The 18883-nt window shown below is 43.0% G+C and overlaps 1 protein-coding gene across 5 annotated transcripts in view; it reads left to right on the top strand.

Annotated features, from left to right (window-relative positions):
* The first annotated feature begins 800 nt into the window (after positions 1–800).
* GCLC (glutamate-cysteine ligase catalytic subunit) overlaps positions 801–18883 on the top strand; it is a 45433-nt gene continuing 27350 nt past the window's right edge. The window contains exon 1 of one of the 5 annotated variants that reach the window (XM_033097113.1): positions 801–1265. Coding sequence is in view for 4 of the 5 variants with exons in the window: in XM_033097104.1 (XP_032952995.1) it covers positions 2660–2809 (150 nt within the window). In the remaining variant the exon portion in view is untranslated. Of the gene's footprint in view, positions 1266–2110; positions 2810–18883 lie in introns of those variants that run through there. The other 4 variants (XM_033097104.1, XM_033097102.1, XM_033097103.1 and 1 more) reach the window with 4 other exon arrangements.

Below are 18883 nucleotides of genomic sequence, written 5' to 3'. Positions count from 1 at the left end.
CGGACTACAGTACTGGATCTCAGGTGCCTCATCTAGAAAACATGGCAACAATTGAGGCTGCTCCAGATCAAAGTGCTTGTCATAAAGCACGTGCCCCACAATGACCAAGTAGGGGATGCTCAGGCCCAAGAGAGCAGCATGGCCTGGGGCTGGTAACCGCAAGTGGCTTGAACCTACAGTATCCTCCCTCAGAGACCCCCTAGGCACATCCCCTCGGCTTTCCCCATTTGATCTCTGCTGAGCCAGCTCCGAAGGCTCTGCGGGGCCACTGACTCAGGGGAAATTGGGAACCGTGTGACTACTGGAAATAATATGTTTTTTCCTAATTGCCAGGAGGCCCCAAAACAGACGAGTCTGAAATGGCTGCTGCAATCCCAGCAGCGCACCAGCAACAGGAGCAGCAGCCCCGGGGTCAGAAGTGACCGGCGGAGACTTTGCCCCAGAGCAACCCTCCCGGGATTGACCTCTAGCATCAAGCCGCTACAAAGTGCTGAGTCACGGGGAGACGCTGCTGTGTGCCAGGAGGCGGGCCCGGTGCAGTCACGTGATGGGGGCTGTATCACAACAACGGCGCGGCGTGCAGCGCCCGCGGCTCCGCGCCGCTTCCTCCCGCGACAGACCCGCTCTCGGAGCATGCTCAGCTCAGCTGCTGGGTCCCCAGCCGCCGGATTCCATGGTCCAGGTTTTCCAGGCGGCCCTGGAGGCGGGGCTTGCGGCCGTCCTGGATGCTAGAAGCAGTGGATGCGATGTCTGAACCAGCTATGTCAGGGCTTAATTCCAGCCTCGGGTGTCGTGGGTTTTTTTTTGTTTTTTGTTGTGGTTTTTTTTTTTTTTAACACAGAAGAAATGACCAGGAATCCGCCTTTGGGCAGGGCCTGGAAAGGGCTGATTCAGTAAGATACGAGAGACCTTCTTTTCTCATTAACGATCTGTCCGGGCTGTCTGCTGAAAACCCACTCCCAGAAATTGAAACCCAGTCCTGGTTGCAATCTACAGAAGGAAATCGAGAAGAAGTAAACCTAAAAATGCGAAATATCGTCAAATAGAGGGAAATGACACGTTGAACATGACTTCCGGTGATCTGTGGTGGGTTTTGCCTGGCCTTGTAACAGTCAGTACTTGGCAAAGGCACTGTGGAGGTCTTGGTTTAAATTTGACATAACTGCCAGATGGTGCCACCACGAAGCACCTGATTTGGGATTGACCAGGGGCTCCTTGGGATGCTGGTTCGGAATTCGGGAACAGGGTAGGACAGGCACCCTTCTGTGAGTATCAACCGGAATCTGGGGCTGAGTGACTCAAATTATGCTGTTGACTCTTACTACATTCAGCGTCACGTAGAGCTTTGGCTAGACTAGAATTTCGTCTTACTGAACCGCCTCTGTCCCTGTTTCCTCATTAAACACTGACACTCCCAGGAGGCCAGCTTCACGGTGTCGTGAGGGAATGCAGCAGGTGTAGGTAGCAAGCGTGTGTGCTTTGCAAAGTGTAAATGGCTACACCTGCGCTGCTTTCAGTGGCATTCGAGCCACATGAGTAATCTTAAATTTCCATTAGCCACCGTTGAAAACTAAAAAGCCACAGGTGCATTAATTAATATATTCTATCTTAACATATCCAAATTACTATTATAGCAACATGTAATCAATGTGGAATTAACGAGATATTTACATTCTTTTATTGTACTAAGTCTTTCAATCGATAGAATTCGTATCATTTTATACAGGTATGGAAATAACTTGCCCCAGGAAGTTCTCAGTCAGTAGAGGGTGGAGATTAGAATTGAACGTGTTGCACCTGATTCACAAGTTAATATTTTTCTTACCCTGCTCTTCTCCCTCTGCTCTTGTGTGAGGCCCCTATCACCTAAAAAATAACCTGGTGGGTTCTTCATTAAGTCAAATAATCATCTTCTTCCCCAACCCAGAATTTATCTCGTTGGATTAGAGAAAACAAATTTTTGCAGATCGCGTTTGGTTAAAGCGAGGCCGACCTCACTCCCGGCCCCCAGCGAGCTCCTTCCCTTGGACTCCGCCCTAACCACGCCTGCGCACGCCTCTTTGGCAACCTCCTTTTGCCTCTTCCGGAGCTCGGCCACGCCCCCTCTCCTGCACCGCCTCCTTTCCCCGCCCCCCGCCCGTAGTTTATAAAATCCGGAGCGAAGGATTGAGCACGGGAACGGCGAGCGAGCGGATAGGAAGACTGGGCATGCTCCGCGGCGGCGCAGGTTTTGGTCACAAGTAGGAAGAAGCTAGTGCACGACACCGGCAAAGAGAAGCGGGAGCCGCTGCCGCGCCGCGGCTGTGGGGTCTGTCGCCGCCGCCTCAGAGCAAGCGCGGGGCGGGCGCGGGAGCAGGCGAGGGGCGAGGCTGCCGGGCCGAGAGTTGCCCAGCCTGCCCTCTAGTCTGCTGCTGAGCCCGCGCGTTTCGCCGGACTCCTGGGTCGGTCACCTGGGCAGCAAGGACCCCTCGCCGCGGAGTCGGAGCGGACCGGACACCCCCCCCCCAGCCCTCCGTCGGCTGCGGCCCGAGGGCGCCCCCCAGGGGCGGAGCAGCTGCCGTCACCGTCGCCTTCCGCGGCAGCCGAGTGTCCCGCTCGCGTCCCGCGCCCGGAGCGAGCCGCCGCCGTCAGTCCCTAGGAGAAAGAGGAGGGGGCGGCCATGGGGCTGCTGTCCCAAGGCTCGCCGCTGAGCTGGGAGGAGACCAAGCGCCACGCCGACCACGTGCGGCGGCACGGGATCCTCCAGTTTCTGCACATCTACCATGCGGTCAAGGACCGGCAGAAGGATGTGCTCAAGTGGGGTGATGAGGTGAGTGCCGGCGGCCCCGGCCCCTCTGGACGCCCGGCAGGCCACCCTGCGCCGCCTTTGTTCCGCAAGGCCTTACCTTCCACCACGGCCCCAAGGCCCCATGGTGGTCCGCGTCCTGCACTGCGGCCAGGGGGTCCCCGGGCGTCTCCCTGCCCCGGCGCTCTGTCCGTGCCCTTGGCGGGAGGGCGTCCAGGGGGTGGGACGTGGAGCCCTGCTCTCAGCCTTCTGCCAGATCTCGCTCCCATTCATTCATTTGGGTTTCCCCCTTCATTCAGCCAATGTGGATTGGACACTGGGAGGGCGCACACATGCGAAAGTGTGACATTTGGTGCTTCGGGGAGCTTACGGTCTTCTGTACTTACCTGCCGGCCGCCTTTCGCGGTCCACCGTCCCATCTCAAAATGCGCTTTCGCGATCACTCTGAAAGTTGTCCTGGGAAGGCCCGTTGCCATTGGGAATCAGGGCCTCAGGATGGTCGCTTCTGCCCCTCATGCCCACCTCATCCAGTTATCCTTTAAACCTCCAATTTCTCCTCGTCACCTCCCCACCCCCACCCCCAACCCACACTTAATAAGTATAAATTGAAATACTTTAGGGCTCAGTTTTCCTAAAGGGGAGAAACCTTCCTGGTGCTGTTTAATTCTAAATGAGAACTCTTAGCGCTTCAAAATTAGGATATGTTAGTGTCTTGCCCTAGATCTGGCATCTAAACCACAAATCAGTGCTTCAACATGTGTTCTTCCTGGAGGTGAAATGTCTCTGGATTCTCAATATGTTGAGCAATTGTTTATTGTAATGATCTGGAAAGCATTGCTCCTGTTAGATTGGGTTTTTTATACCAGACCTTTGTGTGCCTTCTTCGCACTTTAAAAAATCACATAAGTATACAATTCAGATAATTAAATGACTTCTTGAAAAGTCCATATATATTTTTCGTGTTTTTACCATTTGCCTTCTCTGGCTTGGTCAGGTGTAAATAATTTATCCTCTAGTCAGTGTTATCTAAGCGTCAAGGTGCTGCTTCACCAATATAGAATCTCCCTGCAAAAAGTTAGTTTTTTTCTACTTCTAAGGTTGGAAGATAATTCCACCTCTTGCAGTTGAAGGAATTACGTTGTTTTAAGTTAGAAAAGTATAATGACTAGTAATTCACGTTTCTGTAAGTGGTTTCACATACTTCTTCGGACAGAAATACAGTGTATATATTTGGTGATCATTCTTCAATTTTAGTCCAAAGTTCATTGTTTCTTTACAGCATCTGATGTTTTATATATTTATTTGTGTATTGGTTTTTATGATCTCTATCCCCCTAGATAGGATGAAGAATATTGATTTCTCATACTTAGTAAGACTGTCACGTCAAACTTTTGAGTTATTTGTTTGAGGGGGTGTGTATTGTGTTATGTGTAAATTATTTCTTACCATGGTTGTAGTTAAAGGCGCTTGAAAGCCAGAATCTCAGATTTATCAGGGAAGGCTTCCTTGAGGAGATGAGCCTTTGAAAAAGAGCAGGAGAGAAGTTAACTACTCCAGTGTTAGCTCTAATCCTTGTACATACCGTGTTTCCCCGAAAATAAGACCTAACTGGAAAATCAGCCCTAGCATGATTTTTCAGGATGACATCCCCTGAACATAAGCCCCAATGTGTCTATAAGACCCGGTCTTATTTTCGGAGAAACATGGTAGTAGGAATAAACTGTCACATCTACTGAACAGAAATCTTCAGGCAGGGGTAGACCGCAAGCAAGCGTGTTTGTATGCAAAAGCCTTGGTCAATAACTGAGAAACAGTCTGGGCAGATAAGAGGAGAGAAGGGTGTGGAGGGTGGTGTGGCCCCAGAGATGAAGGATGACCTTGGCAGACTGAAAGTGGTGTTTGGGATGCGATATGTGGGACAGTGTTCGGGTGATACCAAAATACTGCTCTTTGTGGGAAATTTTGGGGTTGCACGTACAGGACCATTGAGTTGGATTAAAAAAAGAGAAAAAATGTGCCTTAAAGCCGTGGTCATAGATAGGGTTGGAAGAAAAGCCTGGTTACTCGGACAGTATTTCTGTCTGATAGTACTTAGCAAAAAGAACCCTGGATCTGGAGTTCTACTTGGGTCGTATTCCGAGGCCTGCCAAACTGCCCGTGTGACTCTGAGCCTCGCCTTCCCCAATTGGCAAGTGAGAGGGCTGGACACACTTTCCCTTCCAGCATTTTACAATTTGGGTAAGTATAGTCTGAATAAAACTTTCTTAATGTACATCCTTCACACCAGAATGTTAGTCTTTGAAATTCACCTGAAGATAATCTTTAGACTGCTGAGTAAAGAGAGCGATTTTTCACCAATTACCACGGTAAAAAATGGGTTGTATAATACAAGTGTGTGTATGCTGGCTTTTTGGAACTCAAAAAGTGAGACCCGTATAAATAGGTAGATTCCCAGCTCAGCTTAACGATGCCCGTTTCACCTTTAGTGTGGCAGGTCCTAACTCTAGCCACCATTTTTTATGCTGTTCGTTATCTGGGGGAAAAAGAATTTCTAACTCTTAGGTGCCAGGAAGTATTAGGTTCGCCTTGCCCCAGGATGGGGGGTCAGGGGGAGAAGTAAGAGGGATATTCAGAGGTGCTCTATTGCCTGCGAAGCAGTGTATATGTGCAAAAAAGTAAGCACTTCTCGCTTCATAGCTCACACGCAGCTTTTCAGATACAGATTTTGTTTATAACTTGGAGTGTGCACATTAAAAGACAAACCTAGGAAATCTATGCTGCAAATGTGGCAATAAATAAGATTTGATTTTTTCCTAATAATAATCACTCTAGTGTCAGCTACCTGGCAGGCCTTTTGGCTACTTAGTGGCAGAGGCATTATCAGAATTGAAATCTGTCTGACACCAGGTCTATTTCTTAAACACATTATACCAGGTTTTGGATTATTTACAATGTATGAGATTTCATCAAATCTCCATTTACAGAGTTCAAACTCTACAGGTTGTAGAGGTGCCAGAACACAACATTTAAAAGCAAACATAATTTTTCTAGTTTTTTTTAACCCAGTGTAATGTGGTTCTCAAAGGCAAGAAGGTAAATTGACCCGTAGTTAGCAGAAAAGTCCATGTGAACTTCGAGAGGAAATATATGTCTTTAATATTTAAGTGTGTTCTTATGCATAAAACCAACAAAACTGAGGTGGAATTTAAGGCTGGTGTATCACCCATTGATTTCGAACTACACATTTGCCTGGGTAGGTTAAGAGCGCTTAAGTGACTATTTAGAAAATGCATAACTTGTTAATGATTAAGGTCATGATCCTATAACAAAAATAACATAATCCTGAGCTATAAATCCAGAATGGACAAAAGTGTAGTCATTTTAGTTTAATTCAAGGTTTTGTGTAGCTTTGGACCAATTGCTTAATCTCTCTTAACCTCATTTTTGTCATCTATAAAATGGGGACAATAATATCTTCCTTACAGGGTTATTAAGATTAAATGAGAAAATGTTGATGAAATACTTGGCAAATGAATGCCTAGCCTTTTAAATAAAGACATAAAGCTTAAAATGTTTTCTTGAAAAGTTTTTACTATCCCATATATCTCTTTTAAATAGCATGGCCATTGGGAAATGAGGCATTCCATGTATGTGGGTTGTTTTTTTTTTTTTTTTAACCAATTAACTGAAATTTGCCTGTTTAGATATAATTATATTCTATTAACTTAGTAATTTTTGATGGTATTTTGGTATTTTTAAATTGCATTTCAAAATCTAAAATTTTTTTAATGCATTATTTGACATAGACTTCTTAGAATAAGATATTGAGCACAAATGAATTATTTGATAGTCGTTATGAGTCATGAAGATCTGGGTTTCTTACATAGGTCATTGTGTATTCTGTGGCACATAAAACCAAGTTGTTGCATCTTTCTCAGCTGTCACTGTCGACATTAGTTTAAAAGCATTTATTGTGTCTAAATCATAGTGGTGAAATCAAGGAAAAAAGAGTGAATTTCTTTTCTTTCAAAATTACCTTTTTTACTAAGAGGTTCATTTTTGAAGGTTAAAAAACCAGATAACTGACCCTATATTTATATTAGGAATTGAGGCTGAGAATTCAAGCTGGGCTTAAATATGAGCTTGAATGCTAGTTCTGGGGTAAATCTCTGTTTTGTTGTTGTTTTCCTGTTCATTTTGTATTATGTAGTGTGGGCTTTTTAACCCAATTTCATTGAATTACAATTTACATACAATAATATGCACCCATTTTCAACGTACAGTTCGGTGACTTTTAACAAGTGTATATAACCAGATATCTGCCACCAGCCGAAATGAAAAATATCAAACGTTTGTGTATATAACACTTCCATCACCCTCAAGAAGTTCCTGTGTTCCCTTTGCAGAGACGTTCACGAGTGTGTATGTGTGTGAAAGGGAAACACAGCAATTCAGATGATTCTGATTACCAGGCACCACCTTTGGGGAGCTTACCCTATAAAGAATGTGTGGCCATTGATTAAATGAAGAGAAGGGAAGGCATTCTAGGCAAAAGAACAATGTATTAACTTGGTGCAGCAGTAATTGTGGTTTTCGCAATTTTTGTTTTTTAACCTTTTAAACTGCAATTACTTTTGCACCACCCTAATAATAAAGGCAGGAAGGTGAGAAATAGCATCGGTATGTGAGGGTTATGTGCCCTTACGTGTTGTCAAGGGGAGTGCATACTGGGTATGACCAGTTTGTAGAGGTCTCTGTATCGTTCTGGGTAAGTAGAGGTTTTGCTGCACTTCAAAGTCCTGAGGAAAATAGAGTGGAAGAGAAAGGCTCATTACTTCTGTACACCTGGCTCCAATAGACAAATGTTTCTGGACTTCTGAACCGGTTACTATGATCTCACCATATCACTTCTATTAATACCTCTTGTAGTAATGTCTGGAAGTGGTGTTGGCAACTTTTAGCAGTACTAGCAAATGCTAGTATTCTGTGTGTGGCTTCATTTTGAAGTAAAAAATCTAGGTGAAGTTCATTAAGACCCCATGTCTTGAGGAAAGGTGTCAGAATATTAATTTGAACCTTTAACATCAGATTTTGTGTTTCTGAACATTGTTAGGTACTCGCGTCATCTGAACGTATGTTTAAACTTAGAAAACTATACCTGGGGCACCACGGGTGTTGCTGGTATTATTGGATGACCCATATACTAATGCGCTTGCTAATTAATATTCTCCATTTATATGTTCATGATTTAACCAAATTGGGTTTTTAAAAACATTTTAACAGCTTTATTTAGATGTAATTGACATACAATAAACTGTGCATATTTAAAAACTTTTTTATATATATACATCTGTAAAACCATCACCACAATCCAAATAATGAACATATTCATCTCCAAAAATATCCTTACGCCCCTTTGCAGTTTTCCTTCTTCTCTTTGCCACCCTTCCCAGGCAACCACTGATCTGCTTTTTTTTCACTGTAGCTTAGTTTGAATTTCCTAGAGTTTTATATCTAGGAAATCACACAGCATGTACTTTTTTGGTCTGGCTTTAAACTCTGCATATATGTTTTTGAGATTCGTTCATGTTGTTGCATGCGTCAGTAGTAGTTCATTCCTTTTAATTGCTGAGTAGTGTTCCATTGTATGGATGTACTACAATTTGTTCATTATTGTATCCAAGTTTTAACTATTACAAACAAAACTTGAATGAACATTAACATACAAGTCTTTATAAGGACTTATGCTTTCAATCTTGATTATTATCTAGGAGTGATGTGTTTTAACTTTTAAAGGAAACTACCAAACTTTTCCAAAGTGGTTGTACCACCTTTTATATTTCCAACAGCAGTGTATGCTAGTTCCAGTTCGTACACATTCTTGCCAACACTTGGTATAGACAGTCTTTAATTTTAGCCATTCTAATAGGTGTGTGGTAGTATTTCATGGTATTTTTTTAAATTGTATCTCCATAAAGACCAGTGATGTTAAGTATCTTTCCATGTGCTTATTTGCCATTTCTATTTTTTCGTAACGTGTGTTAAAATCATTTGTCTATTTGAGTTGTTTTCTGATTACTGAGTTTTGAGAGTTTTTAAAATATTCTGGACGTAAGTCTTACCAGATATATGCTTTGCACATAGGTTTTTCCCATCTATTTTCATTCCCTTTAACTATATCTTTTGAAGAACAGAAATTGTTCATTTTGATGAAGCCCAATTTGTCCATTTGTTCTTTTATGGATCATGTTTTTAGTGCGGTATTTAAGAAATCTTTCTTTAATCCCAGGTCACAAAGGTTTTCTTCTGTGTTTTCTTCTAGAAGTTTTATAATCCTAGGTTTTACATTTAGGTCTATGATTAATTTTGAGTTAATTTTGTATAGGGTGCAAGGTATGAATTTTTGGTTTTGGTTGATTTTTGCATATTATCCCAGGACCATTTGTTGAAAAGACTTGTTTCTCCGCTATCAAAGGCCCTTGCACCTTTGTCTAATATCAGTTGTCAGTGTATGTGTGGTTTTATTTCTGGACTCTTTATACTGTTCCATTGATCTATTTGTTTGTCTTTAAGCCAGTACCACACTCTTTTTCTTACTATAGCTTTATGGTAAGTAAGTCCTGGGATCGAGTAGTGTTAGCTGTACGTCTTGGTTCTTTTTGAACTTGTTTTGACTCTTCTAGGTCCTTTGAATTTGCACATGAATTTTAGAACTAGCTTGGCAATTTCTACCAAAAACCAAACAAACCCTAATGGGATAGCATTGAATCTGTAGGTCAATTTGGGGAGACTTGACATGTTAACAATAATGAGTCTTCCAATCCATGAACAAATACATCTGTCCATTATTTTTGGTTTCTTTATCAGAGTGTTTGATATTTTTGATTCTATTGTAATTGGTATTATTTTTAAGTTTTACTTTCTGATTGTTCATTGCTAATAATATATTGAAATAAAATAAATTTTATATATTCTGTATCCTGCAGACTTGCTAAACTCACTTTGAACGTGTGGAATACAGTTCTAATAACTTTTTTAATGTCTTTCTTTGTCTGCCAATTTTATCATCTTTGTCATTTAAGGTCAGGCCTAATTTATTTATTTTTTTCTCTTCATTTTGAATGTTTTCCTGCCTCTTTGCATGTCTGGTAATCTTTGTTGGATGCCAGACATGAATTTTACCTTTTTGGATACTCAGCATTGGTATGTTCCTAAAAGTATCCTTAAGCTTTGTTCTGGAATGTAATGATTTGGCGATAGTTTGATCCTTTCAGGTCTTGCTTTTACAATTTATTAGGCAGATCTGGAGAAGTCTCAGTTCAGGGTTAATTATTTCCTTCTCCTGAAACAAGACCTTCACAAGTACTTTCTTCAGTGGAGTTATTCCATTCTGGCTTGTGGGAACACACCCTGGCCCAGCTGTGAGCAGCCTCACATGCATGGACTGATGGACTACTGAATCCTTCACAGGGTCCCTCTGCAGATCTCCAGGGTTTTCTATGCAGCTCTCTTCTCTTTTGTACTGGTCCTGTGAACTCTAAGTGACTTGGTTTCCTCAGACTTTCAGCTCCATCTCTTCAATTCCTGGAGTCCTCTGGGCTCTGCTTCACCTCCCTGCCCATTATCTAGAGCCTCTCTGGGCTAAGTTGGGGCAACTGTAGGGCTCACTTAATCCCCCCCCCCCCCCCCCCCCCCCCCCCATATCTCAGGGATCTCTGCCCTTTTATCTGATGTCCAGTGTCTTCGAAAAAACCTGTTCCTTTTATATTTCTCTCTCTTTATCTCTCTCTGGTTGTTTCAAGTTTGGAGGATAAAATCGATTGCTGTTACTCCATCTTGATCAGAAGTGGAAGTCTTTCCCATTGTTTCTATTCTTTCAGCTCTACTGTCCTTTGTCTGTAAACTTTGTCCAAAGGCTGGCTACCCTCAGGGTTGTATCTCCAACAACCAAGATTGAGCCAGGTTTTTAAAGGATTTTCTTTTCTGTTATGCTGTAATGTTCAACACTTGGTATCACTGTTATCCTTTGACCAAGTATTTGGAAAAAACACAATTATTTTGAAAGCTTGCGCACATTTTCTGAATGGACTTTAATTTGAAGATAGGAGTCCAAGCCCTGACTCTTCCCCCAGTTGGCTGTGTGATCTTAAGTACAGAACATAAATTTTTTTGGACCACAATTTCCTCATCTGTAAGACAAATAGGATTTTTTTTTTTTATCATTTGGTTTTGAATCGCATGCTTTTATATAGATTTATAATTGTATCTTTTAACAATTTTCAGAATGCTTCAAACTTTGTACAACTTACGAAAATCAGCACGTGCATATAGAAATGGTAGAGTCCATTTCCTTGTCCTGTCACCATTGGGTTTTAGCATTTTACTAAAATAACATATTTTACAGACTACTGAAAAACTAATCTAATTATAAAGCCCTAGATACTAGGTTTCCAGAAATTTTTTCTTTTACTTCCTGAGTAAACCTGTTGAGTCTCATAACTTGTTTTATAAAATGCAAGTTGGTATTGCAAAATGTTCCCTCACAAAGCTGAGACTTAATCTTTACTTATGTGTGGCAAAATACTCTGAAGGCTTCATTTCCATGACGGATGACTTGTGAATTAAGAAGTGTTGACTGAGTATCTCCTGTATAGCGAGGACTTCCAGTGCTAGGCCATGGGGTTCAAGAGAGAAACCAAGAAAAGTGAGACGCTCTCTGTCCTTGAAGAACCCCAGTGGTTGGTGGGGTGGCTTTGCTCTGTACCTAGAGATCCTGGGAGTCTTAGAGATCGGGGGACCTTGTGGTAGGATCTAAAAGGGAGACGGAGAAAGCAAGGGAAGGGCGTGTGCGAATGTGAAAGTATGAAGGTGCGTGAAGGTGAGGGACACAGGGCGACCACAGCAGGGAATAGGGACTGACTGGAGGTTGAGGCTGGAACGGTGGGTTGGGCTCAGGCTGTTGAAGTTCCTTGTAATAGCCCCTGAGGGGAGACGTGATCTTCTAAGTGGAGGAATGGTACAAGGAGGTTTTTTCTAGGTAGATCCCTTTGGTAGCCGTAGGAAAAAATGGGTTGGGAGGGATCCCTAGAGACACGGAGCCCATAGGACAGAGGACATTTCTACAGAGGAGAGAGAAGAGTGTCCAGCCCGAGGCCCTAGAAATAGAGTTGTGTATATTACAGAGGTCCTTTGGAGGAGTCTGAGGACCTGGCGCCTGAATGGGGTGCTTCTCCCCCAGGTTCCTAGCTTAGATGACCAAGTGAATAAGAATCCCTGTTTGGGGACAGTTGCTGGGGGAGCGGGTTTGGGCATTCTGGTTTGGAACCCCTTAATGTAAGGAGCCCAGTGCTCATCCAGTAGATACCAGGTAGACAGTGGGACACGGAGCTGGAGCAACATCTGAGCCGGCTGTGTGTGTGCCTGGGCAGCCACACGCCTGGAAATGGGAAAGCCAAGGTGGAGAGCGTGAGAACCCGGAGAGGAAATATGGGTGGTGCCTGATATTCATCACATAAGTCACAGGGGTTTAGTGTGGGTTCTGAGAAGGACCCCTGGGGGAGAAGGCTGGCAGGCTTTCGAGAGGGATGGAAGGATGGAATCTGAAATGAAGCCATTGGATCTGCTGGCGAGGCAGGAACTGGAGGCTTTGGCAACAACCTGCTTCAAACATATTAAGAACTTGGGAAAAGAGCAAAAATTGGTTTCTGGCCAAAATAAATGGCACAAAGCCCATGCATGTTTTCACAGTTTGTAGAGTCCTTGAAATCTTGATTATAATTTTCAGAAAGAAACAAAATTGAATTGAGAAAGCATATGAGTTCGGGTTACTTTGGTGCTATGTGGCTGTTATGTGATCTCTGTTGTATATTGAAACTGATTGTAATGTATTGAGTATTCTATGGATGATGGATGACCTTGAATCTCCACTCAAAGGTTGGGTTTCTCAGACATTAAGAATATTAGTAAACATGAATAAGCCTCAGACTTCTAGCCAAAAGAGCTCATTTGGATACAACTTTCAAGGTATCTGGAAACTTGGTTATCTAGAGTGCTGTATCCTTGGAGAGCTCATACGGCGAAAGTTCTACTCTGTTGATCACTCTGGTGAGCTTTCTGTGTTTTTAGATATTCGTGTGTGTTGTGGTCAGGATTTGGTAGTTAAACTTATTTCTACAAAAGATTACAAAAGAACCCCAAAAGCAGATGTCCCTGATTACATAAGTATTCACACAGACCCACTGTCTTCTTTGTCTCCCTTCCCCTTCCCTCCCTTCTCCTCTTTCAGTCCTTTGAATTCAGTTGACTACTTTCTTTTTGAACTGGATGCTGACTTAGCCCTAAAACAAAACCCTCAGGCATGTGACTCCATGAGCCTTTACCTGGAGGTTAGTAAGCCTCCGCTTGCTTTTGGGTCACCCGTAGGGGTCATGGGCCGGGTGCACAGAGCTTTACGCATTTTAATGCTCTAGGGAGAGAGTCAAGATCTTGAAGTAACGGAAAGCTGGCCGGCACTTCTATTTTAAAGAGTCAGGGATTGTAGCAGTTGACCTTAAACCCTGGAAAGGTTACCTTTTTTTTTTTCAGTCTACTTTGTAAAGTATATACTCTGAACTGTAAGCTTCAGATGAACCTAAAGAGGTTACTTGGGGGTGCTTCCTTATTTCCCTCTAAATACGCTTGTAAGGTTTGTTGTTATCTGTACACTTTTCAATAGTTCTGCCTGTGCTAAGCATGCTAGTCCTCTCTGGGCCCCCGGAGCCACCTTGGCCACCTTAAGTTGTATCTAGGGGTCATCATCTGCTGACTTACTCGAGAGGTGAGAACTGGGAAGTAAACAGAAGTCCTCTAAGTACAAAGTTCATGCACTTGACTCCTGCCAGTGTGTCTCAAGCCCTCACCCAGAGACCAAAGATTTGGGTAACAAGAAAATTCATTTGAATAAAATTTACATTCCTGGCAATTTAGAGTAAGTAATGTATTTCAGAGTGAAATAAAAATTGATGGTTATATGCTAAGAGGAGTTCTGGAAGAGTTTAATCACAGAAATACTAGTTTAGAGCTGGAAGGGACATTTGTTTCCCCTTATTTTCTAGATGATGAAACCAAGGCCCAGAGATAAAACACATTCCAAATGTGTCCAATCGTAGTGTTTTGAGAAGAGGGGGGAAATTAAGACTGCTCTGAGCAGGGTAACCACCTTGCACAAGTCTAGGAGGCACTAGTGCCGTTGGCTCCCCCGGGGGTAAGGACATGAAGGGGATCACAGTGTTGGGATGGGGGTTGGTCAGCAAAGGTTTCTCTGAAGAAGTGGCACTGGACTTAAGACCCCAGGAGCCAGCTATTTGAAGGGCTGAGGTGAAATCTTTCCAAGCCGAGAAATAGAAGTATATCAAGGCCCTGATGTGGTTGTTGGAGAAACAGAAAGGCCGCCAGTGTAGCTGCAGCGAGGTGGTGTGTGTGGGGGGGGGGGGGGGGGGGGATGGAAATGGAGGAGCCGGAGGCTGCAAGGTGGGCTTCATGCTCTAGGTGACGGGGCTGGGAGTTTGTGCTGAGTGGGCCGTTTGAAAGTTTTATGGAGGGGAGTGACTTGACCTGCTTAGTGAAGGAAGCCGTGTCTGCCTAAGGCGGAGTGAGGCAGTATTGTACACTAGTAGCTTTCACCTTGGAGTTAGTACCTGAAACAAATGCTGTTTGTAACAGTCTTTTGGTGAAATAGTACTTCCTGCTCCTAAGTGACATATTCTGATATTCTACTCTATTTCAAAATTTTTTGTAATGTTGATTACAACCCACCATGGCCCACTAAGGAGTTATAACAAGCATTTGAAAAATACTTATACTATTCTGCCTCAACAAGTGTATCCCTGCCCTAGAGCTAGAAAGAATCCCTAACATTTGAGTGGTACTGTGTACTTACTACTGTTTTAGGCGCTCTACGTGCATTATTTTATGTAATCCTCCCCAGTGGCCCTGTGAGGTAGGTATTATCCCCATTTTACAAAAAAAAAGCTTAAATACAGAGAAGTTATTAAGATTCAAATGGATCGACTCCAAAGCCTGCACCCCTGGCTGCTCTCCTACATGCCACCTCCCAAATGAACAGGAGGAAAAGAGCTCTGTGATAGTTTTTGTAGGCTCCAACCCGAGATGAAATTGAAGGTGAAAAGGAAAAAAATGAATAGAGGACGGAATGGTGGGAAGAAAGTCTTAGAGCCACAAACGCAGGCTTAAGTTTGTTTCACTACCACATGGCCAGTGATTCCCTTCTAGTGAAATGCCAGCATTTAAAAAAAAACAAAAAAACCGTAATATTGAATGTGCTTGGTAAATTTCTTGGTCCCCTGGGCAAATGCTAACAGGTTTAGTAATGCGCCTACAGCCTTCCCAGAGCCCTGTGAAAAGGCGGATTCTGTGATGCGCCCTTTATATGAGAATCAGGCTGACCTCGCTTGATAGTTCTGCAGCCTGTGCAGCCCCAGCCGGCACAGTAGGTGGTGGGCTGGAATCAGAGTCGGGAGCTTTGACTTACCTCTTTTGAGATTTGCTCTTTTAACATGAATTTTAAATATGGCAGGGAAGGAGTTTGTATTCACAAGAGTCTCCGTCTTCCGAGTCCCATCTGATGCAGGGCTGTGGGTAGGATCAGCCCTGCCATCCGGGTCTAACTCCTGAGCGGAGAGCCCTGATGCTGCATTTGTGAGATGTGATCATAAAAGGATTTCTGCTCAGTCTTGTGATGGTGGAATAGCAATGAACTTGGAGGTCTGAATTACTGTCGCCCTGCTATGGGGGCATGGGTGGACCCCCTCCGAGCACAGCAGTCACTTTGGAGTTAGAACTCCTCAGGTTTAGCATTGGCTCTCAGTCTCTTTAGAAGCACCCCTCCACCCCCCCCCCACACACACTGTGTTGGGTGGGTTAGTCTGCCACCAGTTCCTAAGAACTGAAACCCTGAATTTCTCATATTTCTCGTAGGCAGTCCCTGAATTTAGGCCCACCTCATTTATAAACACGCCTCACCAGGGAACGTGCTTGCTGCCTTGCTCTTGCTTGCTCAGACATAGGCGTGCATCAAGCCCTGAGCTGGGCTCACCCCACCTCCAGCTGAGCACTGCAGACCAGATGGTCCAAAGCAGCTTCTGTCTGGGGACCAGGATACCCTCTTTCTTGTCAGCCACATGGCAACTAGGACTCTGGCAGGGGAGCATGTTCTCAGGAAAGAGCCAAGGAATTCGCTTGTCCTTGGAGCCCGGAAGCTCTCGTGCGAAAGTACAGGTGTGTTGTGGTAAATAAAAACTACGTATCGCAATATTATTTCTTCAGGAGGAAATGTCTTCTGGTTTAGGTTTACGTGTTTCAATTGCAGAGTGTCCTGTATTCAGTTGGTGGCCATAGCAAACATCAGCGTTGTAACTTTACTTGATGTGATACCCTTTCTGAGGATCGTTTGTGTAAGAAGACTGGCTGGGCTCTGTGAGATTTGGTTCAGAAATAAGGTAGAGTGCCGTAACGTGATCTTTATAGCCTCCAGAAAATTAAAACTGACATGCCTGAAGTGTAATGGTGTGGTTAAAATACATTCAGCCAAAAATAATAATAATAATAAATAAATTCAGCCAATATAAATTCAGAGGCCCAGAAATTAAATATCTCATGCCATCTGTGAGGCATGACAGCAGATCGATATTCGGGGATTTCCTGTGTAGTGAATTCGTAGGTCCAGGTGCAATTCCAGGCTTGCAGTTTCTCTTGGGTTTAGTCCAGTGTGTCCAATACAACTTTCTGCAGTAATGGAAATGTTTGCACTAGCCAGTAGGGTAGCTACTAGCCATAGCTGGCTACTGGGACTCGGGAACTGAGTTTTTTATTTTAATTTTAAATCTAAATAGCCACACATGCTTAGTGGCTACCATAATGGACAATATGATTTTTTTTTCTTTAGTGAAAGATGTCATTGTCCCATTATGAAATTCACCACAGTTTTCCCAGCACCTCCCATTTTCTTTCTCTCTTTTAAAATCTTAAAATTTTCACTTAGGTTTGATATCGCTAATCTTGGCATGTGAAAAATTTGTTTTCTCTGTGTGGGCCCAGATAATGATTCAAGGAAGTTATTTCACCTAATCGCATAGGAAATTCATTGATGTTATGCAGGGTTAAAATTGAGGTTAACATATTATAAGTAAAAAGCAGCCTGCTTTGTAAGCTTAAGTCCTAGCCCAGGATGCCAACAAATGCCAGGTCAGGGAGAGGCCACGTTGATTTGGGTTTTTAAAAATGTAAGCTTCACGAGAGTATACCCTGTGAAATTCCATGGTACAAGATGACATTTCATAGTAGTAGGAAAAAGTCAAACTATATCAGATATTACAAGAATTTGCTCTACCTTTAGACTAAACTGAAAACATTTATTTTGGGGACATAGGACAGTTCACAATAACATCAACAGTTATCAAATATCACCATATACAGGGCTGTGCAAAAGTATGTATTACAGTTCCTACTTCACATTTGTCCCCTCAAAGTGCTCAAACATTGCCACATAAATAATAGCAGTAGTTTTGATACTGGTAATGTCATCATTAGACGTGTCTAATCTGGGAGTCCACCTTACACACCAAATTCTGAGCCATGTCCAATTTTATTACATCTATAGTAGTACTGCTTACTCGAGTTTAACCACTATTTTAAGCAAAGCTGTTCTTCTGGTCTTGTCATTCAGGCCTTCCCTATTTAAGTACCATGTTTCCCCAAAAATAAGACCTAGCCGGACCATCAGCTGTAATGCGTCTTTTGGAGCAAAAATTAATATAACACTCGGCCTTATATAGGACCCGGTATTATATCATATCATATATCACATCATATCATAATATATAATAAGACCAGGTCTTACATTAATTTTGCTCCAAAGATGCATTAGAGCTGATAATTCGGCTAGGTTTCATTTTCGGGGAAATACGGTATATGAAATACCACAAAATGTGGTGAATGTTTAAATTAAAAAAAAATTATTACAGTAAAAGACACTTTGCCATTCATCACCTCAAATACTCCCCTTCGCTTTGAACACACTTATCCCATCGTTCTTGCCACTTTCTGAAGCAGTTCTGGAAGTCCTCTTTTGTGAGTGTCTTAGTTGTGCTGTCGTGGGTGCCTCGATGTCCTGAATCACTTTAAGACGTTTACCTTTCATGGTCATTTTGACTTTGGGGAAGAGCCAGAAGTCACACGGTACCAGATCTGGTGAATACGGTGGATAAGGACATGGCGTAATGTTTTTATTTGACAGAAATTGCCGTACCACAAACAATGTGTGACATGGAGCCTTTCTGTTGTGATCACAAAATATAGTGAATGTTGCTGCCAAGTGCCATCCAGTGGGATCTTCAGTACGGGAAGCGTCGCGTCAAACCATAGTAACAGTATGTGACAAGTTTCAACTTGTTTGGTACAGTCAGTCGGGTATGAACTACGGTTGAGAGGTGTGTTTTAAAATGTGCCGTAAATCATCCTCCATCATGACAACTCTCCATGTCACACATTGCTCCTGGTATATGGCATTTCTGTCAAATAAAAACATTACGGTTTGTCCTCATGCACCTTTATTCACCGGATCTGGCACCATGTGACTTCTGGCTCTTCCCAAAGTCAAAATGACCATGAAAGGTACACGTTTTGAAGTGATTCAGGACATCGAGGCAGCCATGACAGCACAACTAAAGACACTCATGAAAGAGGACTTCCAGAACTGCTCCAGAAAGTGGCAAGAATGATGAGACAAGTGTGTTTGAATTGAGGGGAATCAATGGCAATGTGTCTTTTACTGTAATAATTTTTTTCCATTAAACTCACTGTATTGCTTGATCACACCTTACAGGTAATTAAAAATTTAAGTGTCGCTATAGCAGACACATTTTTGGATGCTTCACATTTCGGTGTCATGTTAGATATGGAAATGAATGCCATCCAACTAGATGGTTGGGAGTGCTCAAAAATACTGATCGTTAATATTTTGCCATGTGATGAAACAGTCTTCTGGACAGAAAGGCATGGTCGCTAGTTTTAAAACAGCTTATAATCTAGAGAAGGACTATT

The sequence above is a fragment of the Rhinolophus ferrumequinum genome, chromosome 3 (assembly GCF_004115265.2).
Source record: "Rhinolophus ferrumequinum isolate MPI-CBG mRhiFer1 chromosome 3, mRhiFer1_v1.p, whole genome shotgun sequence".
Taxonomy (NCBI): domain Eukaryota; kingdom Metazoa; phylum Chordata; class Mammalia; order Chiroptera; family Rhinolophidae; genus Rhinolophus; species Rhinolophus ferrumequinum.
The sequence above is the reverse complement of the archived record's forward strand: the minus strand, read 5'-3'. Positions and strand labels throughout refer to the sequence as shown.